The sequence below is a fragment of the Scophthalmus maximus genome, chromosome 22 (genome assembly GCF_022379125.1).
Source record: "Scophthalmus maximus strain ysfricsl-2021 chromosome 22, ASM2237912v1, whole genome shotgun sequence".
NCBI classification, from domain to species: domain Eukaryota; kingdom Metazoa; phylum Chordata; class Actinopteri; order Pleuronectiformes; family Scophthalmidae; genus Scophthalmus; species Scophthalmus maximus.
The window spans coordinates 12681560-12706111 of NC_061536.1; the positions used below are offsets into that span (position 1 = coordinate 12681560).

General features: G+C 42.9%; 3 protein-coding genes and 1 long non-coding RNA gene across 9 annotated transcripts; 2 read left to right on the forward strand and 2 right to left on the reverse strand.

Annotated features, from left to right (window-relative positions):
• Positions 1–106: 106 nt before the first annotated feature.
• zmym4.1 (zinc finger MYM-type containing 4, tandem duplicate 1) lies at positions 107–13047 on the forward strand. Of its 4 annotated transcripts, none has more exons than XM_047329991.1 (27): positions 107–381; positions 1484–2156; positions 2680–2832; positions 2949–3019; positions 3139–3273; positions 3759–3997; positions 4077–4278; positions 4600–4803; positions 5009–5159; positions 5266–5381; positions 5524–5706; positions 5935–6085; positions 6173–6345; positions 6450–6594; positions 7302–7397; positions 7519–7538; positions 7787–7931; positions 8059–8171; positions 8286–8511; positions 8600–8821; positions 8905–9014; positions 9109–9286; positions 9534–9685; positions 10026–10140; positions 10271–10519; positions 10621–10750; positions 11536–13047. In XM_047329991.1, exons 1-27 carry the CDS (start codon positions 301–303, stop codon positions 11798–11800), a joined length of 4698 nt encoding a protein of 1565 aa, XP_047185947.1. In that variant the 5' UTR covers positions 107–300; the 3' UTR covers positions 11801–13047. The 4 variants fall into 4 exon arrangements, with proteins under 4 accessions (XP_047185947.1, XP_047185948.1, XP_047185946.1 ...); XM_047329992.1 differs by having other exon boundaries at positions 107–369; XM_047329990.1 differs by lacking the exon at positions 107–381 and adding an exon at positions 410–768 and having other exon boundaries at positions 10624–10750.
• A 290-nt stretch (positions 13048–13337) lies between these two features.
• illr4 (immune-related, lectin-like receptor 4) lies at positions 13338–17559 on the reverse strand. Of its 3 annotated transcripts, XM_047329993.1 has the most exons (7): positions 17381–17540; positions 17033–17110; positions 14901–15014; positions 14430–14507; positions 14129–14277; positions 13904–14028; positions 13338–13813 (listed from the first exon to the last, which is right to left on the reverse strand). In XM_047329993.1, the coding sequence occupies exons 1-7, from the start codon at positions 17442–17444 to the stop codon at positions 13624–13626; spliced, it is 798 nt and encodes a 265-aa protein (XP_047185949.1). In that variant the 5' UTR covers positions 17445–17540; the 3' UTR covers positions 13338–13623. The 3 variants fall into 3 exon arrangements, with proteins under 3 accessions (XP_047185949.1, XP_047185951.1, XP_047185950.1); XM_047329995.1 differs by lacking the exon at positions 14129–14277 and having other exon boundaries at positions 13904–14072; positions 17381–17559; XM_047329994.1 differs by lacking the exon at positions 17033–17110 and having other exon boundaries at positions 17381–17542.
• A 386-nt stretch (positions 17560–17945) lies between these two features.
• On the forward strand, positions 17946–24150 carry ak2 (adenylate kinase 2). The gene is made up of 7 exons (XM_035621351.2): positions 17946–18144; positions 19146–19271; positions 20825–20935; positions 21060–21154; positions 22014–22086; positions 22315–22534; positions 23906–24150. Exons 1-7 carry the CDS (start codon positions 18046–18048, stop codon positions 23911–23913), a joined length of 732 nt encoding a protein of 243 aa, XP_035477244.1. The 5' UTR covers positions 17946–18045; the 3' UTR covers positions 23914–24150.
• LOC118292416 lies at positions 20934–22421 on the reverse strand. The gene is made up of 2 exons (XR_004786900.2): positions 22288–22421; positions 20934–22166 (listed from the first exon to the last, which is right to left on the reverse strand). It is a non-coding gene; the product is annotated as an uncharacterized LOC118292416 (long non-coding RNA).
• Positions 24151–24552: the final 402 nt, after the last annotated feature.

Genomic DNA, 24552 nt, shown 5'->3' on the forward strand with positions numbered 1-24552 from the left:
GATGAGTAGAAGAAGATTTATTTGAGATATTGAGATTTTTGGCCAACACCTCAAATCAGTCAGTGGGGGGCAGTGGTGAGCTAATGAAGTTTGAAAACTGCCAGAAAGTAAAAAAAAAAAAAAAAAATGAAAGAAGAAGAAGACGTACACACGCTCTGCAAACAAGCTGCACTGGAAGTGAACGGTGTTATGGTGAAGCTATAAGTAGTATTTAGTTGTGGACTTTGCTTTTAAAAAGCGACGAGGCGTGTTTCTTTTTGGCGTTAAAACCCAACACGCATTAGGATCTTTGGAGCAAACATGGCGGCGGCTACGGGAAGCGGCGATGGACACCAGCGTCTCGCCACCAATCAAGTCCCGTCTGCCCGAGTCAGTGGCGCGGTAACTTCCCCCTGCATGTTGTTACACGACTGTGCACACTCTGTTCCCACCTTCTTATTAGAAAAACCAACTCAGGTTAGAGCTGCCGTTACTGCAGCACGTCGACGTTGGGCACATTTACATGCTAACGGCTAAGCTAACTCACACCCGGCTGATAACGAGCAGCCAGGAAAGAAAAGCTAGCGTTAGCTTAGCAAGCTAGTTGTCTTGTCATTTCACGGGGTCGCTTGATTTTGTGAACTCGTTCACACAAACATGGATGAATCCGAAGAAGCGGCGACCCGGGCGGAGATAACGAACCCCCTTGTTTTCAGTGAACGGGGTCGTGGCTGTCGGAGCAGTCGTGTTTACATTACAGGAGCAGCTCAGCACCAGCAACAAGCTAACGTAAAGAGCGACTGAACCCGGAAACCGCTTTGTTTTACAGCTGATAATCGATGTATGAGGGTATTTAGTGTTGTTGTTGATTCATTCAGGTCCAAATCTTTACATTTTTGGTGGCACACTTTGTGGTAAACATGCAGAGAGAGAGTGAGAGCGCCCCCTACTGGTTGACACTCGTCTATTGCTGTGTAGTTTGTGGGAGAGGAGTAATATTAATTAGTGCTGCAACTAACGACTGTTTTCGTCATTGATTAATCCGTCGATTATTGTCTCGATTAATCGATTCGTTGCTTGGTCCATAAAATGTCTTCCCAAAAACCACCAAGATGATGTTTTTTGTTTTGTGCACACCAAATATATTCAGTTTACTGTCACAGAGGAGTAAAGAAAATATTCACATTAAGAAGCTGGAATCAGAGAATCTTGATTTTTTTATCATAAAAACTAGTTGAACTGAGTAGTCAATTTAGTAGTTGATTACTAATCGATTAACTTTTGCAGCTCTTAGGTAAAATGAATGACCAAAAAATGAATTATTGTTTTTAAAGCTCAGGTGAACTTTTTCTTTTGTATTCATCACAACCATCCTGTGAACGAGTGGCAGTTTTTGTTTAGTTGTTTTACACTAAACAATATGAAAAACAAGACATGACAAGATACAAATCAATAGTGTAGCATTAAACATCTATTATGTTTTTTTTATATTTTTCTAACACAGGTAAACGAGGAGACAGATGCGTCAGAGTCCATGGACTCTGACGCAGTGGACGTCGGAGACCAAAAGCTTGTTCCTGTATCTCCTCCTGGACTTTCTGAACACGGAGACGAGGACAATTTTGTTGCTTCGGAAAAAGAAATGGAAAATAAAGAAACGGAACACAAAGAAACTAAAGCAGCCGCGGCCCCTTCTCCTGCGTCTTCACCTTCACCTTCACAGTCGTCCGTCTCTACAAACGAGACATCCAGAACAGTTTTGGTTCGTGGTGCTGAGCCGGGCAGCACCTCGGAGTCGGGGCAGGAGGCTGCTGAGGTGAAACCTGAGGACGAGTTTGAGATAAATGAACACGGTGATGTTGTGAGGGACGACGGCTTAGAGCAAAGCACGGCAGGACCAGATGTGAAAGAGGACACGGATATGGACGAGACTTCGGATTTCAAAGAGGAGACGACAAACACGGACATCGACTCTAAGGAGGTCATCGACACGCAGCAGCAGCAGGAGGAGGAGGAGGAGTCACACGTCTGTAAACCGAAGGTCTCCACAGCCGACGACCTGGACGAAATGATGGACATCGGCACGGTGGATCAGTCGGAACAGGAAGCTCAGATGAAAGAGGAGGAGCAACAGAATAGTTTGGAAAGCAGCCGCTCTCCTTGGACTTCGACTACAGGTACAGTGAGACGAGTCCTACCTCCCCTTCCCACTTCAGCTCAGCACAGACGTCAACTTTAACGATCACGTTGAGCTCAGGCGGGACAGAAACGTCTGCTTACTAATTCATCTGATCTCACGATTTGCAGATATTTTCATGACTTCATAAGTCATCACGGTCCCGTAACCTGCAGTGGGTCCACATGAGACTGCAACTGTTCACGTCACAGGACTGTCGTGACTCACAGCGTAAAATTAAAACAACGTTATGTTGAACGTTGTTAAAAGTAAATATTTAACATATTACGCAGGCCCAATAGAAACACTTACAGTAACAACTGCAATGCACATAACTAATGCACAAATTATAATTCTTGGGATTTTAAGATTCAAATAAATCCCAGACCTTGGAGGGAATGTGAGTTCTGTTCCTCGTGAAGACATTTTTTTCATTTCATTTAGAAGATTCCGCTCCAAACGCTCTGGTGTGAAGCGTCCCATTACAATGTCATAATGCATTTTTTCATTTTCTATCCTCACAGTCTCCGTAGCCGAGGAGGATGAGGAAACGGACGTGAAACCCACTATTTTGCCGCCACCACCTCCTGTGGAGGAGCAAGCGGAGGACGTGAAAGTGTCTCTGGACACGATGCAGTGCAGCTCGTCTCCGTCGTCTGTTGCCACAGTCAGTACAGGTGAGTCAACTCACGACTGAAAGAAGGTGCCTAAAATCCACCTGGCCTTCACCTGGTAGTTCGTTTTGACACGACAAGTGCCACTTACTTTTCATCCTTTCATTGTGTCCTTGTAGAAAGAGACAGCTCATCGCCAGCGATGAACGGGATGAAGGTAGTTAAGCTTCCGCTACCAAGAGTAACCACTGTAAGTATCAGTAAGAAAATCTGATTATTACTTTGCTTTGATTTGACAACGCTTTGTTAGTCCATAGAAAACTCTTCACATTCCAACAGCTAGGCTCTGTCTTTTCCCCCTTGTCGTAGGAGGCTAATCCGTCGACACAGTCGTCTCCTTCTCCACCTTTGGTTAAGGTGAAGGACGAGCCCGTAGACGAGGAGTACGACCAGGCCCTGGTGTCTTCTACAGCGAGCGTGAAGGATGAGCCGGACACTGCCATGGTGGGTGACTTTCCTCTGTTCTCGGGGGTTTTATGAACGGTTGTACAAACATTATTCTGATGAAGGTGTCAGCGCTAAAGACAAAACAACACGTTGTCACTTGAATCCTCGAAATAGCAAAACACGCCACCAGAAACACACACCAACTCAGACAACACTAAGAATGATGTTAAAAAAAACATGCCCCTCTCATTCGTTTTTGTACATTAACTTAAAAATAATTTACCCAATTATTTTTGTGAATGTTTGAGTCAGCGCTGCATGATGTGTAAAACTTGCACAACAACAAATGTTCAGTTCACAGTGAAGAAGTGGAAAGAGAATACGCTCACATTGGATACAATACACTTGAATATAACAGGACCTCCAAATATAATATCCGGAGAAAAAATACGTGTCTCGTACGAGACATTGAGTCAGAATTTGATTTCAGTTGAGCCGCTGGACCGTCACTGACCTGTGTCGCGCTGTTCTCACGTCCACAGGAGGACCTGAGGATCGAGTCAGTCTTCTCTGTGACGCCGACCGTCGAAGCGAAGAAGCTGCCCACCGTATACCCGTCGTCCGCGCACATGTCCTGCTCCTACTGCAAGAAGAGCCTGATGAAGGGACAGACGGCTTTCCAGAGGAAAGGCTCCCCGGCGCTCTTCTGCTCCACCGCCTGCCTCACCGTCTCTCTGTCGGCCCTCAGAGGAGCCACGAAGATCTGCTGCCACTGCCAGAAGTACATTCAGACGAAAGCAGTGTTTGGTTTTCTGGTTTGCACGGAGCTTTCTGAGATTCCTCCTTTTTCTTTCTCTCAGAGTGATACTCCGACCTCAGGACGTCATCCTGGCCCCGGATGAGAAAGGAGCCATGAAGGAATTCTGCAGCCAAAACTGTTTGACCTCCTTCAACTACAAGAAGAATCCCTCCAGCTACAGGAAGACAGACGCTGCTGCGGCAAAACAACCACCGTTGCACGGACCGCCCTCGCTCTGCAGCATGTGCACCAGATACTGCATCGTAAGTTGTTTTTGTTATTTTCTCTTCTATTAATCGATTAGTTCTGTCTATGAATGTTCAGAAAAGTTAAATATAGCCATTGTAATTTACCGGAATTCCAGGAAATGCCTTCAAATCCTAGGAAATTCAGTTTACGTTGATACGAAACCAAGAAAAAGCAATAATAGGAATAATAAACCCGGGTTATTAAAAACTGCTACTTGTAGACATTAAATACAATGTTAAATGTTTGTGCTACATGTTTAACTTTAAGATTTCTCCAGAATACATTTTTTCATTCTGAAATAACGAAAACTGATCCTGTCGTCGTGCCTCTTGCAGAGCAAACACGAGGTGATCCTGAGCGGCGCCGTCCACAAGATGTGCAGCGACGCCTGCTTCAACCGCTTCCGCACGCTGAACAACCTGTCCATGGCCTGCTGCGCCGACTGCGGCTCCTACTGCCACACCAAGCCGCTCATGCTGAAGACGGAGGACGGCAGCAAGACTGTGTGCAACTCCGAGTGTCTGGCCAAGTACAAAGAGGTATGAAGAAGCCCCACTACCAACTATTTATCAGGGTCAGGTGACTCCTTAAAAAGCAAAAACAGAAATGTTCAGTTAAACCAGAGTAAATTCCCACAATGTTCCTTCAGAGATGGTCAGTTAAAACTGGAAATAAACCAAAACAAAGAATTTTTTATGTTGTTTATACCTTCCATTGTCATTTTTCTCTTTCACTTCATTCCAGAAATCCAAGATACATCAGCCTTGTCTGATGTGTCGAACGACCCGTTTGCTGGCGGAGACGATCGACAACAGAAACAGCGACGACTCTGTGAACTTCTTCTGCAGCAGCAGCTGCGTGATGGCGTTCAAGGTTCAAACTGTCAGCGCCTCAGGTACCGTGACAACATATGTTTCCATGAGTTATTTTGTATGTTGGGATTTAATTCTTCACTTCACAAGTTTCTATGATATAAATAAGTCAACTTTTTTCGGAAAAAGGTGCTCGGCTGGATTGTGATAGCTGTGGGAAAAACACTGTGCCGGCGTATCACCTGGCCATGTCGGACACCTCCATCAGGAACTTCTGCACGCTGCCATGCGTCATGGTTTTTCAGGTAATGGCGTTTTATTCCTACACTCCACTAAACATCCCGCTGGAGAATATCAGTTGTCTTATTGTGTCAATTCTCCAATTTTGTTGTCAAGTAATCCTCTGTAGTAAGTTTAATGACGGAAGCTTCTCTTCGTGCGTTGTAGGAGAAGTTCAAGAAGTCCCAGAAGCAGGTGAACGTTTTCACCAAGTTGCCGATTGGATCCACACAAATCCAGCAGGTGGCTCCTCCTGCGCCTCAGCAGGACGTCGGCAGAGGGCCGTTGAAACTGGACTGCTCCCAGTGCAACCGCAGCATAACCTTCAAACCTGAGCTCGTCCAGATCCAGGTGACCTTTGTGTGTGTGTGTGTGTGTGTGTGCGCGCGTGTTTGTGCGTGTGTTTTAAAACGGGAGTTATTTCCAGATATGAAAACTTTTCTTTTACAGAATTAACAGTCCAAAAAAGATTGCGTTAAAGTTTCTTAATTAAAGTTCTATATATTTGGTTGTATTTGTTTTCTCCCTATTATTTATAAGTTATTAAACCTTTTGGTTGTGTCTGTCAACGTGGTGCAGGACAAGGTGGTGTTCCTGTGTAGCGTGGACTGTGCGCACGAGTTCAAGAAGGCCAACTACGTGACGAGCCTGTGCGAATACTGTAAGATCGAGAAGATCACCAGAGACGCCAAGAGAATCGACAACAAAGACTGCTACTTCTGCAGCGACGGTGAGGAGACGGATAGAAACGCGTCGTTGAACTGACAAAATTCCACACGTCGCACAAACACAACACCCTCCTCTTCCCCCCTCGCAGGTTGTAAGCTCCTCTTCAGACACGACCTGACTAAAAACTGGGGCAAACACTGTCACTCCTGTGTTTACTGCCACTGCGTCTCAAAGAAGCTGGTGACGGCCCAGTACGGAGGCACCACGGAGGAGTTCTGCTCCGAGGACTGCCGGTCCAAATACACCATGCTCTTCTGTCACGTAAGCCCGAATTCTGTTGTTAAACTCATAGTTACACCAAGACATCAGGGGTGATTTCCCCCCCCTTAAAATAAACATTTACTCCCTTTTCTTTTTTCTGTCAGGTCGCCAAGTGCGACACCTGCGGGTGCAAAGGGAAACTGAGGCAGACTCTTCCCCTTCTGGGGTCGGTGAAACACTTCTGTGATCTGAGTTGTCTGCTACAGTTCTGCAGCCTGACGGTTTCCACGCAGGGCGAAGTCTTCAAAGGTTTCTAGTGATGTTCTCTTTTCATTTGCTATTTGCCCGTGTTGTGGTTTTAAACCCTGTTTAAATTCATGTCTAAAAACATGTCTTTATTTGTTAAGTTTGAATTTTCAACGCCTTCGTCATGCAAAGCTCGATTTATGACTTCTGGATTGTTGGTATTGACAGAACCATTAGTCAGTGCGTTGTCCGGGTTACAGTCTGCTTTTTCTTTTTCTTCTTAAATGTAACCTGGTTACTGTAATCAGGTTAGGAAAGAAGATCAGAATTAGAGAATCCCGATTTCACCAGAGAGATTTTTTTTCCTGGAGATCACAGATTTCTCTGTCATGATCAAAATTCAGTTTTTATTGAAATGTAAGGAGTTCCATTCCACTGAATAAGACCCTGCTTCCAGTTTGTGGCGCTTTATGCTTCATTCCAATAAACACAGACCAGTTGTCTTCATTAGTAGATATTTTTTTTACGCCGTCCAGTGGAAACAATAAGCAACAATCTCCGTCATAACAAGATGAAAGTGGAAAGGGACAAAATAAACTCTTTGTTTATGCTTTTATTACGTGTGTAGTTTGATGAAGCATTATATGCATTTACCAACTCTTGGCACAGTAACTATCAAGGTGAAAACACACGAGCGACTTCGTTTAGGAGCCTTGGTTATCGCTTTAAACATTTATTTTTCATTCTCATTCTTTGGGGGGGATGTGCAGGTACAAGCGAGGTCACACCCGTCATCGGCAACGTCATCTCACTCGCAGGCCCTCCGATGGTCAAACCCATCACTACTGACAGATCTGCCCAACAAAGTACGAAACACTCACATACACACGCATTTATGTTGTGTGTGTATCTATGTGTATGTGTTATATTCACTTTCGGTAAGTTGCCACTGTTGATTGTGATGGTTTCATACTTTCGTCTACACAGGCACCAAGACCTTTGGACATGTAAGTGGTCTTTTTTTGTATTCACTGAAATGCACTCGTATATCTAGAGATTGGTGACAAATTAAATGGAAAATTTGTATAAAGAAGTGGATTAAGAGCAAATGTATATGTTGGTAGATCTTTCTTTTTTAAGAGTAATTAAGGCAAGATAAGTAAAAAATTATGAAAAACTTTTTATTCATCCATTAATTGCTTTGGAAATTATGATAACTGAAGTTATTGATGTTTTTTCTCTCTCTCTTGTTCAGATCAGTGTTCAGACCGACACTATTAAAGCTCCTCCTCCTCCTGCCCCCAAAATCCTGAAGAACAAGGCTCTTCTCTGTCGACCGCTGGTGCAGAACAAAGGAGTTTCCTGTAAAGCGCAGACGGCCGACGCCGAAGTACAAACCGGTAAACGCAACATCCCCCGAAAATGCAATTGTTATTGCATCTGGTCTTGACTAAAGTAAGACCCTTACTAATTATGTTATCCTGACTAACTCTGACATTGGTTTTTTTTTTCTTCCTTACTCCATAGATGATGCTTTCCCAAAAATGATGATCCTGCCTGTCCCAGTGCCGGTGTATGTTCCTGTACCCATGAACATGTACAGCCAGTGTACCCCCCGACCCGTGGGCCTGCCAGTACCGGTAACGCCAAACACTGCTACCATGTGGATGATTCATTTAAATTTAAATGCAAAAATCTAAAGTATTACAGACAGATTGAGGCTGTTATTTTCCCCCCTGACCTTCCTGTCACAGCTGCCCGTGCCCATGTTCCTCCCCGTGACGATGAACAGCGCCGAGCGCATCGTGGAGACCATCCAGGAGATCAAGGCGAAGATCCCGTCCGATCCCTTCGAGGCCGAGCTCATCCTCATGGCGGAGATGGTGGCCGAACAAGATGAGAAGAACAACAAGCAGGAGAGGACAAAGGCGAAGGTGGTGGAGAAAAAGACGGAGAGACATGAAGCGCCTGCCCCAGACGGTAAGAGATGTTTTGTTTTTTTAACTGTTTAAGGAAATGAGGATATGTGATCTCAAGAGTCCACATCTTCCTCTTGTTCATGTCACAGACCACGCCAGTAACTACAGTGACGACTTGGACACAGACGACTTGGCCAGTTTCCTCAACAACTGGGAGGACGCGTCCTCCGACGCAGGCCTCAGGTCGCCGAGTCGACTCTACGCGCCGGAGAAGCTCAACCCGGTCGCAGACGCTCCCGCGGGCATGCCTTTCTCTGAGCCCCTGCCTCCTGCTCCGCCTCCCATGGACGTCGAAGCTGACTTCTCTGTTGGTGAGGAGATGAACCACAGTGTCTAATAAGTAACGAGTTCTTATCCTTAAGAGGTTGATCTAATGTTTGCTGAAAACTGCCAGAAACACTGGAGAGCATGGCCCGGCTGAGAGAGCAGTCCCCTCAGGCTCCGAGCCCGCCGCCCGCAGCTCCACGACGACGGCAAAGTCACAGGAAAGCCAGAGAAAAGAGGGTTATTATGCTCAATTAGTTTTTTTTCTTTACAGTTTAAAGTTAAGATACTTGATTCTTGCAGCCTCCTCACTCCCGCTCTGTCTCATCAAAAGGGTCGTAAGTCGCAGCGGTCGTCGAAGGCAGCTCAGGCGGCGTCTCAGAGAGCCTCCTCCGACGTGGCCGTGGCCGTAGAATTGCCAAAACTGAAGAGTCAGTATGGAGTTGACGCCTGGAAGCGATGGATCCAGTGGAGGGAAACTCAGCCCAACCTGGAGAAGCCACGCTTCGGTTGTAAGTCTGGATGCGAAAGTGAATTCAGCAGCTAAAGCCTTAACTTTCTTTTCGTATTGACCCGCAGAGGGAATGAAACGGCAGACTCTGGTGATATTGAGTTAAAATTCCTTTTGGAATTACATCCTTGTATTATAAAATTCTTTAATCTGCTTGAAGAACTGTTTGTCTTGTTTTTGGTCAGCTCAAATTTGAGTATTGTCAACCCGTCATTTCAACAATGGACTCCTGGTGTTTTTCCTCTCAGCGCGTCCCATCGAGTTAAAGGAGGACGTTCTCCAGTGCACCACCGCCGAGCTGAGCTACGGACTCTGCTGCTTCATCAATGAAGTGAAACGACCAAACGGAGAACTGTACTCACCCGACAGCCTGTTCTACCTCTGTCTCGGCATCCAAAAGGCAAGGCCGGCGCCTAACGTGCGGACGACATGTAGAAAACCTTCATGTGCTGCATGAACATGCACCAAAAACATCAATCTCACCCCTTAACAAAACCTTAAGACAACACCTGATCCCATAACTCCTGTAATTTATCCCTAGTTCTCTACGTTTGATGAAATCTAAACTCCAGGGTCGTTTTAACCATAGTTCACCTGCTGGACGGCCAACAACTGCTACCAGAGTACATCTTAAAAAAACTAAAATAGCTAACGTACTATAGTGAAATACATGACAGACGTCCTCGTTGTTCTCATCACTCGCTATAAATCTTTTCTCTTTTTTCTCTCTCTCTCTTCAGTACCTGTTCGAGAAAGGTCGAGTGGAGAATATCTTCATGGATCGCTTCTACAACAAGTTCTCCACCGACTTCACCACAATGCTGAGAAGTTTCAAACCCTCCATCACTACCAGTGGCGAGTCATCCCTCACATTCAAAATTTTGACTATATATATATATATGTGGTGTACCTCGGGCAGTCTGTGTCTTTACATCTAAACCCATATCTGACCAGATTGACATCCAGTCTGTCTTTTGCCCCGCAGGTTACGTCCACTCCCGCGTGGAGGAGGAGTTCCTCTGGGACTGTAAACAGCTGGGGGCGTACTCCCCCATCGTCCTCCTCAACACGCTCATCTTCTTCTGCTGCAAGTACTTCGGCTTCACCACGGCGGAGCAGCACCGGCAGCTGTCCTTCGCCCACGTGATGCGCTGCACCAAAACCAACCCGGACAGCACCAAGACCACCTTCCTGCGCTTCTACCCGCCCATATCCGTAACTGAAGCGGAGCAAGGTACCGCGGTGAAAACGCACGCCATCGCCGATACTAATAGCAGACGTTTTGTGATATATTATTACAAACCTCTCGGATGTGTCTGTGCACTGCGTCCTCAGCAGACCCAGAGGTTCCGGCCAAGAAGCGTAAGGAGGAGGAGAGTAAAGAGGAAATCCTGGAGATGACCGAGAACACGGAGAACCCGCTCCGCTGTCCGGTTCGACTCTACGAGTTCTACCTCTCCAAGTGGTGAGTACCAGACCAACTGTCTAAGTGTTCTCTTCAATAAAAAGAGTTCTTCTTTCCCTATTAAAAAAAGATTAGGTTTGTATGATAAGGTTATTTCAGGCTTCAGCACTCTGAGGTAAACAAGGTGAAATCTTCTCACCTTTCTTTTTTTGTAGTTGTATAGAATTGCCTCTTTTCCACGGTGGGAAAGTGACAAAAAACAAACAGTAACTCTTCATTTGTCCTTATGCTGCTGTCAAACATGCCGTTTGTTTCCGAAGGGGCTGTATGTGAAATGGCAAATTTGAGTGAGCCCATGTGAGAATACAACGGGTAAATATCAGGCGCCACCCCTCGCCGGCAATGTCCTGGAAATTTTCCTGTGAACGCGTCCGACTCGGACAATCTCCTTCCGCTTTCGTCTTTGTGTGAACTGTAAACTTCGGGGAATGTCAGGACCCGATTTTCCGGAGTTCATGTCTGAAAACAGCTTTAGATTGTTGAAACCTCATTATCTTCACATGATCTGAGGAAAGTATTTTTTACACTAAATGAGAACTATCTCCTGCGTCACTTTCATTGGAAGAGCATTAGGAAGAGATCCCATGAGAATAATTTTAGATTTTTTGTCGGATTTGACACATTGAGGATGACAACGCCTGAATTTTGCTAAATTTGCTAATTTATATCAGTCGGCTGTGTGGACCTATCAAGTTCCTTCATTATTCTTCTATCATAGACCCAGGACTAAAATCAAAACTTAGTGCCGCTGCTGTTCTTGACATTCATACCTGTCCTCCATCCAGCTCGGAGTCAGTCAAGCAGCGCACCAACCTGTTCTACCTTCTGCCGGAGCGCTGCTGCGTCCCCAACAGCCCCCTGTGGTTCTCCTCCGCCGACCTGGATGATGGCACCCTGGATGCAATGCTCATCCGCATCCTCACTGTCCGAGAGCTGCATCTCAAGAAGAGGAAAGGGGAAGAGACTGAGCAGACGACACCCAGCGACCCACCGTTTATACCCGAGGAGGAGGAGGAGGAGGAGGAGGAGGAGGATGGGGATTCAGAGTGACGAAGAGCAAGCAGAGATTCAGAACAGAAGAACAGAAGTGACCTTTTTACTGCTGTAACAATTTGTGGTGTAAATTGTTGTAGATTGAACTGAAATGTTCATTTACACTTGGTCCAATTAACATAAACGGACAGTGTTAATCTCACATACTACATACAGGGAGAGTCATACTCTGTGAATCACACGTTGATCATGATTTATAGATATTCAAACACAGCTTTTTGTGAAGCTGGGACCTGGAAATGGAAGCTCTCTCAAAGTTTACTACTGCTCAGCAGGACACAAACACTGAACCACTGTGTGTCTGTTAACTTCTGGTTGCTTATCACGGATAATGCCACTTAAATTTCAAAACGGACAAATATTTATTCTGGATGAGGGACGGAGCTGGACAACGAAAAACTTCCGATTTTTTTGTTGGTGTTCGTAGTAAACATCGGCACCAGAAGACAAACTGAAATCAACTCTGATGTAGATGTAAGTCACCAATTTTCCTTTCGTGTGTCAAAGCCACAGTACAGTTTGATTTCACGCAATCCAACAAAGCGGTGATTCCCCCACCCCCATTATCCATCAACAAGCAAATCCATAAAAACTTCACTCGACATTTTTGCCCAGTTGTTCCTAAGATTATTGATATTTTTTATTTTGTAACATCTCATGCGTTTTTTTTTCTCCAGAGGCTTTGCCAACCTTCCATGATATTATGCTGAAGATGGATTTGCACATAAAGCCGTTTATTCATATCCGTGTCCCTTCAGATAATTGTTATTTTTGTGAGTGATTTTTTTCTTTTCATGTTAAACGAAAAAGAAAAACAAATGTTTTCCTTTCACCTCATCGACTGTATAGAAGCGGACATTTTGATCACCAGCGTTCAGTTGGTGGGACTAAAAATAAGGTTTGGATTGATCCGAGTACATTTAAAGAAATCATGTGAATGTAGCATACGTCTCTAGTGTTTGGAAAGAAATGCACACTTGTACCTTTTCAGTGAACTGAACACACTATTCGTTCATCCTACTTCATCCACAGCAACCTCTTGAGACACTGACTTTTTGCATAACCGCGAAAGAGCCTGAAATTACTGTATATAAAAAATAAAGAAAAGAAATACTGTTCCTTCATGTATATCTTGGTTATATTAACCCCCAGTCTGAAGAGTAAGGCGACCAAGGTCCTCCTGAGTATTTTCTATTGTACTGTATGTTCTTTTTAAAATAAATTTAAAAAAAATATATTTCAAAGCATTGTTGATCATTGAGACTCGACAGTTACAGAGATGGGTTTTTTTGTGTGGGAAAAACATATTAGACATTAAATATAATTCTAAGTATGTTTAATATCTGTGTGAGAGGATCTTTAAATGTTTGTACGGTTTGTATATGCATTAGCTTAGATAAAAAAAAGCATCATACCACAGATTGTTAAAGGTGACATGCTCTTATTCAGGTTCATACTTTTAATTTGTGTTACCACTTGAAAAGGTTTACATGCTCAGATGTTCAGAAAAGGCATCAGTGTTCTTATACTGCCCCATTTCTGCAGCTCCTCTTTTCACCCTCTGTCTAAAACGACTGGATTTACTTCAGCCCCGCCTCCCGATAAACCCCGTCTGCTCTGATTGGCCAGCTGGCCCAGTCTGTTGTGATTGGTCAACCGTGTTCAAAAAGTGTAGGAAATGTCAACGCCCCTTGAGATTCTCAGGTTACAGATTACAGATACACAACTTTATGTGCACAAACACTGAAAAAGTGATTTTTTTTTTTGGGCATAATACGTCACCTTTAAGGTGCCGGAAGACTCCAGCTTAAAACTTGATTTCAGACACAAGTATGAGGTAATTTTCTTTCTTGTTTCTCACAAATGCTTTTATGAAGCTCAATGCAGTTTTTATCAAACCAGCACTTTAGGTTGCGAGCTCCTACTTTCTCCCCCATCCCCACACAGTTCTCTCCTCCAAGATTGTACATCTTCCAGTTGTCTGGCTCATAGCCGATCCAAAACGTCACCCTGGGGGACGGGGGACACAAAGAACCGGGTCAATGAAAAGTGGAAACTTTGACGTCATATAAGAACAAGAATGTTTTCACAACGTTGAACCTTTCGTCCAGTCGTGACCCGTCCACCCACAACCATTCGCCCTCTGTCTCTGCGTCTGTCAGTCCGATCCAGAACTTGTCCTCAGCGTGCTCCATCTTCTCTCTCAGTCTAGACTCCAGGAATCTCTGCAGAGGAAAGAGGTGATGACATTTACAACCTGAGAGGTTTCCTGTGAGGATGAGATCAAAATGTGTGTGAACGTGGAGCTGCAGCAGTGTTTTATACCTGCTCCTCTCTGCTTTCTATCACAACCAGGTGTCCTCCCAGTACTCGGCATATATTTCTGCTCTTATTCCAGTCGGCATCATAGGGGGAGAAGAAATAGCACTTTCCTCCATGTGGCTCCCAGCCTACGTCACACTTACATGTCTCATCTTTGAGGAGATTACAACAAACACCTCAGTCAAGTGAAGGAACTCAAGCAGCGGCAACATTGAGACTTTAAAAAAAAAACATAAATCAGTTTTAAAGTGACTTGTGAACGAAACCTTTTAAACAGTTTCTGGCGGAACAATGAAAAACTTACTTGTGAGATTTGTTGCCACGGCGTCATATTTGTCCTGGAGCTGTTGGAGACTTTTCTTGGTTTGAATATTTTGGTAAACTGATAAAAAACAAACAGTACAGGCGGCAAAGTTTTGAACATTAATTTGGTGAATGAGTCTGTTGATGATAAGAGAAGAATCATTAACTTGGTGATGTAAAATAATATATGATATCAATTCCACATGGGGATTTGTGGATTTTTACATTGCATCAATCAAGATGAACAGATGAGCAGATACAGATCTTCAAAGAATATTTAATATTAAGCTGTTTCTTATTTTTAATTTTTCCGTCAATAATAATAATAATAATAATAATAATAATAATAATAATAATAATAATAATAATAATAATTATAATAAATTTCATTTCTATAGCACTTTTCATTGCTAAAAGCAATCTCAAAGTGCAATGCAAAATAAATGAATTTCCTTTGAGGAAACAAACTCACTGGTTACACGAAGAGCAACGACAGCAGCCACCAGCAGAACACTGAGCACCAGCAGAGCCACTCGGCCTGATGTGGCCCACGACCGCCCGGCTGACACCGCTGCTCGTTGGGAGTCTGTTCCACAGCAGGAGAGACGGACGAGGCGTTTACATGCACATAGTCATCACGGTGAGTTGTTCTCTCCAGTGATCGGATTTCTTAGACTTTGTCTGAATGGGAATGAGTCCGAGTGACGGTGGACACAGAACAGTAGAGCGAGTGGACCAATCACACTTCACCAATGTGTCCAGTTGCATCAGATAACTTACTATTATTGTTTCCACCTCTTTTATTAGTGCACACAAAACATTTCATCATGAAGAAAAACTTACTTTATCAATATTTTTGGCAGCAATTCCATTTCTCCATTTCAAACTTAACTCAAAATAACTTTGTAAACTTGTTTTTTCCCTCTAATGAAACTGTTTGAAAAGTTCTAATATAAGTTTGAATCAGAATAACTGTGGGTTCTTTTCCCCCCCAAACCCTGAGCGATAATTTAAGAAGTCTTCTGAAAGGTTTATGCAGAGTGATAGTCGATTCAGTTTGAGGTTAATAAAACAACAATAACTGATTGAAGATGAATTATGTTGAATGTTTAGCCGGTGAGGAACACTAGGAGCTGACGCAGCACATGGTAACAGGCAGTTTGAGGCTTGACACCTTTTTTTGTTGTTGGAACTATTGACTATGAATATGATTATTAATACGACTACTAGACATTTCTGCCTGCAACAAACTCTAAAAACTCTCAAATATCTTTTTAAACCGTTTGAAGAAAGAAATTCCGATTCTCCTGCAAATCATAATAACACGATTTGAGTCACTGTGTCTTCCAAACAGCTGAGCTGACAGATCATTGTGGAAAATTATCTTAAAAAGTTCATACAGAATAATGGTAGATTGATTGTGAATTATGTGTTTGAATGACAGTTTTTAAAGATTTTTTTTTCCAGATGCACGTGTTGCTATTTAAGATAAGATAAGATAATATAATATAAGATAAGATAAGATAAGATATACCTTTATTCGTCCCACAATGGGGAAATTCGGGCATTATAGCAGCAAAGTGGACAGAAGAGTATATAAAAAAATTTACAAAGTTAGTATGAACAAAATATCACAAAAAAATAACATTAAATAAAAAAACAAAGGTATATAAATACTATATACAGAGCAGTAGCCATAGTTGCACATGGAGTTAGTTATTGCACTTTAAGTGTATCCGTGAATTATTTCAGAGTGGTTGAGTCCTGTGTGTGTCCTATTTAGAGAAGTGCTGGTTGTACAGTCAGCAGGAAGGAAGGACCTGCGGTGCAGAATGAAGCCCTGGTGAACCTGCAATGATTTAATAATTTTTTGAGGAACTTGTGGACTGTTGCAGTGACAAATTTCAGTTAGTCAAAGTCTTCTGTTGCAGATTCAGTCACACAGAGAGTTTAGTTATCGGACACATCGCCCAATGAGTCGCTTCACAGATTAAAATACAAACACAGAGACACAAACAACAATTTTAATAAAACAAAGATAACTAATTAGGTCGAATGTGGCCAGTGAGGAACACGAGCAGCTGACGGACTGTAGCACATGGAAACAGGAAGGATGAAGAAACTTCTTTTGTGGTAACTGTTGATGATAAAAATAATGAACTCTTCATGGTCATTTCCTCATTTTTTCCTCCTTTCTCTCTTTTAATCTTTCACATAGAATTTGAAAACATTCGGTGCTTTCAAACTGATTATGTTCATAAAATCATTTAAAGGCAGATCATACATTATTTTGTATGTAGTTGTACTAAAGGCTCAGGGCAGGAGTGGGATTTTTTGGACTGGTCCAAAGTTTGCTGTATGCATTACACACTCAATTTACAAACTAAAAAGTCAGACAATTATGAAAAAAGTCCGTCATGACTCCAAGATGATGTCTTCAAATGTCCTGGTTTGTCCAATCAAAACTCAAAAACCCAAAGAAATTAGAGTGTTTTATGGTTATGATATTAGAAGCTGGACATTAAGGAATTGTTTTGAACCAATTTAAAAAATGTGCCTGACATGAGGTGGTGCACTGCAGCTTGCCGGACGTTCATCACCCACCTGGCGGCTGTGAGGGAGGCTGAGCTTTTAAGATCTTGACTTCGGAATAAGTGCTTTCAGCTGACAAAGAAGTGGGCCCTGCAGCATAGACCAAAAAAAGGATGAAATAAATAACTGCAATGGAATGTTCTGCAATGATGTTCTGACCGCTGATAGAGTCTGTTCATATTTGAGTCAAACTGACAAAAACAGGGAAAGGACTCTTGGAGTTTTCATAAAGGTAAAAGTCAGAAGGGATGTCGACCAGTTCTAAGATTTAGACGCAATTGCTTTAACAGCCAGTGCACGTCATATCATTGTTGTATATACTGTAACTTTAAAACATTGCATTAACATGTTAAGACTCACCATCAGTGTTTTCCCTCGCTCTCCTGAACTTGACATCAGAGTAAAGTATATCAGCTTCAGACATCTTCCTGCGTCGTGATTGTCCGTGAGTTTGAAGGAGAACTAAGTCTAGAATTCGCAGAATGCAGCTTTAAATTTAATTCGTCTAGAGCTGATGAGATCACTTCCTCAAGGTTTAGAGCAAAAGGTCACACACACACACACACACACACACACACACACACACATGAAGTCTTGTTATTAAGTTTCAAGGTATCATTATTAATTCTGAGTAAAATAAAACCAGCCTCAACTTTACCGGCTGCAGCATAAGTCACATGCACGAATGCAACAATAATTGCAATATGGTAATACAATATAAATTACTCCATTTCTGCATGATATGTACTTTTACTTTTTTTGTGGACAATGTTTAACTTTGCCTTGTTCGGATGTGACACGATGGCGTGTGTGAAGAAGGTTTCGTCCAATCAACACGAACGTTTAATTGACAGAAGCGCGGCACAGCCAATCAAACACCGCGTCTTCCGGCTAAAAGGGGGAGGCGCTAACCCGCCGTGACAGGAAGGAGGCGGCGGCGCTGTCTCTTCCGGACTGACTCGGCTGCAGTGTGTCACCGGGACCTCTCGGACCGACCCAAGTGAGAGTCTCTACCCGGTTCGGACATGGCCCCCAGCGCGCAACTAAAGGAGGCGATAGCCGACGTGCACGAGGGGATCCGGGCCATCCTGCTCGGACCACCCGGCGCCGGGAAGGGGACTCAGGTGAGCTAACGGAGGTAGCCGCTAGCCTGGGGGACCAGCGGCGTTTAAAGGCGCATGGTCGGTGTTAGCACAAGCTAATGCTAATGCTAACGCTAACGCTAGGCTACCTGACTTTACCTGATGCCACCGTTTATCACGTTAACAGCCTCAATGACGTAACCATATGTTTGATTCTTATGTAGTTTCATTATGAAATGGTTAACTGCGTTAAACACCGGGTCTGCTTTTTTTTTTTTCCTGGTACATTTAAAGAAAATAAAAAAAAAAGTTCAACTGTTGTAATCTTTCACAAAACTGTATTTACACGATCCCTCTTCTTCATCCGGTTCCGGTTTGGAAACTCCAAACATGGCAATTTGAAAACTGAAATAAACCACCTCCTTTGTGTTTTTCATTTATAGAATATAAGTTTTACAAATCTTAACCTGTCTTAAACTTCTGTGGGTTAATATGGTTGTTGTCATTTGTTTAAATATAGATCGAATTAAATGATGATCAGGCTTTTGGTAAATTATTAGATCAATACTTAAGTTAATCGTTTGCTGCATTAATGTAAAAAAAAAACAACAACTTATCTTTCTCTTTCTTTTGTGTGACAGGAAACTTAAATGTCCTCATGCCTGGTAGAATAAATCATTTGTATTTAATTAAAGAAAATGATTGGTTAATTGATAGTAAAAAATAATCGAGACTTTTCACCCCGTGTCTCAAAGCCTGTTCTGTACCTGTTCTTGTGAGAAAACTCCTCCTCTCGTACACGACTATAATGAGGCAAATCAACTGGGTAAATAAGTTTCCTTTTCAGAATTAGTTCATAGTTTAAAATCACTCTGGTGCCACCACCTGGACAATGTCTTTGGTCCCTCAGCCAAAATGTACAAACGGCTCTGATGCTTGTACCGGTGCCAGAGGTGCAGGGGGTTGATTCTCTTGTCAACATGGTGGACAGTTTGTGGTGTGACTTTAATGTGGCCGGTCCGTTCCTCTCATCCTCCCTGCAGGCCCCTCGGCTGGCGGAGCAGTACTGCGTTTGCCACCTGGCCACCGGAGACATGCTGAGGGCCATGGTGGCTTCGGGCTCTGCGCTCGGCAAGCGGATCAAGGAGACCATGGATGCCGGCAAACTGGTAACTTTTTCCCGCTCATCTGCTTCTCTTGATCTCCTTGTCTATTTTTCTTTTCTCTGTCCCTTAGCCCCTCCTCTGAGGCGCCGTTGACCTCACAGTCCCTTTACGTTCAGTCCCACATGACCACATGTTTTTATGTCCTGCAGTGTAACAGCTGTAAAATGGCAAACTTGGGTTTCCCCTGACAAATTTCAATGCCTTCAAGTTTGACCTCAGTCATTTATGGAGAAAAGTGACACTATAATTATCGTATTTTACCTCTGTTGGCAGATAAAAGTTGAATTTATTCTGAGTTGGGAAATTCACATGTTTTACATTCACATTAAAATTGGCGGATTACAAATAAAGAACCATTTAGAATTATAAATGCAACCAAAAAGAAAATTCAGCAATGACATTCAAAAGTTTAACATATTGCACTACAGTGCAAACACCATAAGCGTACTTCAAAATAATGCTATTAAGAATAAATAAATACATATTTGCTGTAACCAACTTGTTGGGTTTGGGTGATCTAAGCGTCTTGGAGAAGTTTCCTAAGTTCTTATGTGGATTTATTCTCTGTCCCTTCCTCTTGTCTCTGAAGATTGGTCTTTATATTATCCATATTTATTCCAGCATCTTTGCACTCTGCACAATTGCATGTCTCCCTACTACTTTTTTATACATGCATACATATATATGTTTATACTTATTCTTTTTCATATATATATTACTTTTATATATTTGTTTATTTCTGTACATGGTAGCTAAACATGGTAGTTGATGTTCAGCTCTGTCGTTGTTTGTCCTAAGTCTATACTCTGTGACTTCACTGAGAGAACACAGGAAACTGGAGTCAAATTCCTTGTATGTTTACATGTGCTTGGCCAATGCAGCTGATTCTGATCTTTCTTATTGTAACTGTCAACAGAGTTTCTAGTGTTTATCTGGTCTTTCAACCTTCCCTGTGTAAGTTAAGGTTAAACACACTATCGTATAGATGCACATTGCAGTGTTAATGTGGAGGTAATCGCCCCCCTGGCCCCTGTTCAGAAGTGACTGAAGATGTGTGATCAGTCTAATCCAGTTTATTGTTGTAACTATGGTCTTTTGCTTGTTGCGTTCTGGGTTATTATGTTGCAAGCCTAGCGACGTCCATCTGTCAGGAGTTAATCAGCCTTAAATATTTTGTTTGTCCAGTTTAACTTGCAGTAGTAATAACATGTTGCCTGCTCTCTCCTCGTTACAGTAAACATCTAATCTCTGGTTGTGCCTCTTGTTCTCTGTTCGTGCGTGTTACGGTAATTGTCTCACCCTGTGACTTGATTTCTCTTTGTGAATTTCTCTTCAGTCTGTTTGCTGCCGTCATTTTCCATCGTCTCTGTTCATCTGTCATTGTTTGCGCACTTGTATTTATATCCACTGTATCAACAATTCTTATTTGCTCAGTTTTATTGTCATTAAGGAAATGAGCTGTGTACAGACACGGAACAGTGTCAGCGTGGTGCTCGGATCCCGAAGTGGAAAAACGGATGAGATAATGAGAATTATTCTCTTTCGTCTTTGTGCAGGTCAGCGACGAGATGGTCGTGGAGCTCATAGAGAAGAACCTGGAAACGCCCCCCTGCAGAAAGGGTTTCCTATTGGATGGTTTCCCTCGGACAGTCAAACAAGCAGAAATGGTTTGGGGAAAGTTTTATATTTTAGTATAAAACATATATAGTATAAAAAAAGAGTAAATTTAACATTTTAGACTTTCAGCTGATGGTGAAAACGTCCATATTGTCTCTTGTTCATCTCCTCCAGCTGGACGACTTGCTGGACAAGAGACGCGAGCAGCTGGACTCTGTGGTCGAGTTCGCTGTTGATGACTCCCTGCTGGTCCGCCGGATCTGTGGCAGGTAGGAGCCGGCGTAAGAGGGAATCAATTATTTAAAACACCAGAGAGACGGTTCAATCTGTTTCCATTTCCCAGGCACGTTGTTGATAGATGGCAGCGCTTTATGATTTCAGGGTATTTTTTTCGTGAGGGACGGCGAGGAGCTCCTCATTCTGTCGGTGTTAAATCCACCCGAGCAGGTTGATTTGATTGCTGTGAACAGAGGAGTCTGGGAAAGTGAGATAATGTTGGCGGGGAAGTGGAGCGTGAAGGTCACAAGTTGAATCCTTCCACAAGTCCATGTGCCGGGTTACGAAGCGCTCAGGGTCCGATTTGTACTTTTGTTTTCAAGTTCAAGAAGCTTAAACATTGAGATTCAGACACTCAAAATGACAAATCTGTATTTTCATATTAACATCTAGCGAGAAGCTGCTAAAAAAAAAAAAAAAAAGAGGCTTCCTCCGGAGCTGGAGCACAAACAAATATTGCACTTTAGTTGAGTGGCTGGAAAAAATTACCTTAATTAATTTAACTAAAATTAATCGTCAATTAATTTTTTGTGAGTGACTGAGTGACTTTTTTTTATCGGTGTTTGTTATTGCAGCATAGCGGTTGTCCCCTTTCGCCACAATAACCCCTACACAATATCTGTATGCGACATTGAAGTGACAATACAGATTATAGTTTGAAAAGATTAATCTGTGTGTCCATGTGGTCCTTTGTGAGGAAGAGAAAGCTGCCTGCTGCCTTTTCAAGCCCAAGCATGACACAGCATGTGGGATGTGAAACCGACAGTTAAGTAGATAGTGAGTCACTGTCTGTCTAACCCTCATCTGTCCTCCTCCTCCTCTTCTTCTTCTGTCTTCCCTCCATTTCCACAGACTAATTCATCAGCCCAGTGGCCGCTCCTACCACGAGGAGTTCAACCCCCCCAAAGAGCCCATGAAGGATGACGTAAGTAGTTTTTACACCAGACTCACTTGACCTTAGGCTGAGCACAGAGAACTGATGTGATAACAGCGCTGTCTTTTTCCCTGAAATTGAAATGATATGGAAACTTGTTTGAATCCGGTTTAGGTAACATGAGACCAGGCGCCACTGTGGTGTTGCTGTGTCTGAATCAAGTAAACCGACGGCTCAAACACAAAACTCTACTTCTCTTTCTTCATCCCTGTCGCTCAGGTGACGGGCGAGCCGCTCATCCGCCGCAGCGACGACAACGAGAGGACGCTGCACTCCCGCCTGGACTCCTACCACCGACAGACGGCCCCTCTGGTGCAGTACTACACGGCCAGGGGCATTCATACGGCCGTAGACGCCGCCCAGAGCCCTAACGTCGTCTTCGCCTCCATTGTGGCCGCCTTCACCGCCGCCACGGAAGTCCCAGCCCGCGCCACCGCCTGTAAAGACCCAAACGTTCTTCATTTATTTATTTATATCATTCATTCCCTTCTTCTTTCTCACACCCTCTTATCATAACTCAAAAGTAAAGCTTTGTGAGATCAGACACAATATATGACCAAAGAATTTATTAGACCCATGTCATGACTTACAAGACCTGTAGTGAAGTCATTTTGGAGCCATACATTTTTTTTTTTTTTTTTTTTTTTCTCAAGTAGTCTTAACCAAAAATAAAAATCTTTTTAAGGTACCAGACACTGAAATGAACTTTAAAGTGATACTGGACTTTTAAAGTGATGCTAAGTCCTGTTTGGGCGTCACACGAGATGCTTATTTATAAAATAATTTAGTATTTAATACGAAACTCATGAGATTTAAACCCAGAGCAAAGTTGGTCATTTGAGTCTTGTTGAATATAAACCTGTAAAATGTCTTTTACAAAAAAACTACACAGGAATTCTTTTGCACTGGAATTTAATTAATTTAAATCCTCACGTGAGGTTTCTTTGCTTTGGAATTGGGGGGGGGGGGAGAAATGTTGTCTCTTTCCCCATCGATGTCCAGTGTTCTGAGGCCCCTCAGGATTTAAACCTAGTTTCAGACTCGAGTGGTGAGATTTCACATGAAGCGCCGACGTTTCAGTGAAATGGATCAAAGAGACGAGCTGCAGGACCATTAAGAAACAAATACTTGTGAGCTCAGGCTTTTGTTTGTCTTTTTGTTCCAGAACTACTGTTCTTTACTATGTTTTATTCCACACGCATTGTTGATTTAGTGGCACAGTGGGAAAGAAAAGAGACCAGTTTTCTTAAATGATCCACAGAAGCAATGTTTTTTTTTTTTTCTTTCTCCCCTTTAACGGACGTGGCCTCTGAATCTCCCTATGACACTTATCCTTCAGCTGTTTGTCCGTCACTCCTCTTTTTCTTCTTCCTCCTTGAGCCACTCGTCTCCTCCCTGCTCTGTAGTCACCTGGCGTTTGTTGTTCCGTGGAAACGTCTCGCATTGCAGACGGCGTTTACCTGCACCTGAATACTGATGCGTCCCCGGTCCTCGCAGGACTGTCGTGATGGGAAAAACAATAGCAGATGTTCAGCAATTCCCCGCGGCTGCTTTCCGGTCTTTAATTCAGCACAATTGGACAGTTTCATGCCGATGTTCTTCACCGTGCTCAACGGTGTCTTTAGTTCCCTTTTTTTTTTCATGTCACAGTTTGACAGCTGTGAATCCATAAAACTGATTGACGGCCTTAGTGTTTGTTCTGTTTGCCTCAAACGAACGTGACGTTTGAATGTGCACTTTATAGTTAGTGCTGTAATGCAAACTCAAAACTTTTCTCTCCTCTTCTCTCTCTCTCTCTCGTGTCTTCCAGCTGGTTGAGTTCCAGAGCTGCTCCATATCGACCAAGGCGACGGATTGGAGCTGGCAGAAGTCTGGTGGAAAGACGGAGGTAGAGAGTGTCAGACTGACCGAAGAAGGATTTCTTAAACTTCACGAGTAAAGGATCACTTTACTCTAGTTGTCAGCACTTGTCTAATCCCCCAGTAGATTTGAGCAGTCATCTTCCTGTCAAACTCCTCCTGTTACCTCTTCGAATAAATCAGATTTTCTACATCACATTATGTTCACACTGTGGGTTTTTTTCTTCTCCCCACCTAACTGACCCACTGAAATCAACAATTTGAATTTAGTGTTTGAAAGATAAATAGGAGACTTTATTTTTGTGTAAATGTTATCTGTTTAAGGCCCTGTGCTGTGAAATGGAAGACACAAATGTAAAGATTATGACCCCCATCACAAAGGTTATGTTGAAGGATTATGAAGATGGGATTATGGATGAATTTTTTCTCACTTTCTTCAACATTGCAACATAGGGATTTTTTTTTCTTAAATTAATTTCTTGGGGAATAAAGGAGGGATCTTGATTTTTTTTTTCTTGATTTTTCTCGCTGTTCAATCTAATGTTTCATGACAAATAATTTGGGTTATCCTTTTAAAATCCTTTAAAAGAGGAATTCT

What these genes read in the sequence shown, in the direction of transcription:
- zmym4.1 (XM_047329989.1), top strand. Translation starts at nt 637, where the DNA reads ATGGATGAATCCGAAGAAGCGGCGACCCGGGCGGAGATAACGAACCCC. An exon ending in CATGCGTCATGGTTTTTCAG is followed by an intron (nt 5,382 to 5,523) that starts GTAATGGCGTTT and finishes CGTGCGTTGTAG; the next exon opens with GAGAAGTTCAAGAAGTCCCA. An exon ending in CGACGCCGAAGTACAAACCG is followed by an intron (nt 7,932 to 8,058) that starts GTAAACGCAACA and finishes CTTACTCCATAG; the next exon opens with ATGATGCTTTCCCAAAAATG.
- illr4 (XM_047329993.1), bottom strand. Translation starts at nt 17,444, where the DNA reads ATGTCTGAAGCTGATATACTTTACTCTGATGTCAAGTTCAGGAGAGCG. An exon ending in AGCGAGGGAAAACACTGATG is followed by an intron (nt 17,111 to 17,380) that starts GTGAGTCTTAAC and finishes TCTATGCTGCAG; the next exon opens with GGCCCACTTCTTTGTCAGCT. An exon ending in TAGAAAGCAGAGAGGAGCAG is followed by an intron (nt 14,029 to 14,128) that starts GTATAAAACACT and finishes TTTCCTCTGCAG; the next exon opens with AGATTCCTGGAGTCTAGACT.
- ak2 (XM_035621351.2), top strand. Translation starts at nt 18,046, where the DNA reads ATGGCCCCCAGCGCGCAACTAAAGGAGGCGATAGCCGACGTGCACGAG. An exon ending in CCATGGATGCCGGCAAACTG is followed by an intron (nt 19,272 to 20,824) that starts GTAACTTTTTCC and finishes GTCTTTGTGCAG; the next exon opens with GTCAGCGACGAGATGGTCGT. An exon ending in AAGAGCCCATGAAGGATGAC is followed by an intron (nt 22,087 to 22,314) that starts GTAAGTAGTTTT and finishes CCTGTCGCTCAG; the next exon opens with GTGACGGGCGAGCCGCTCAT.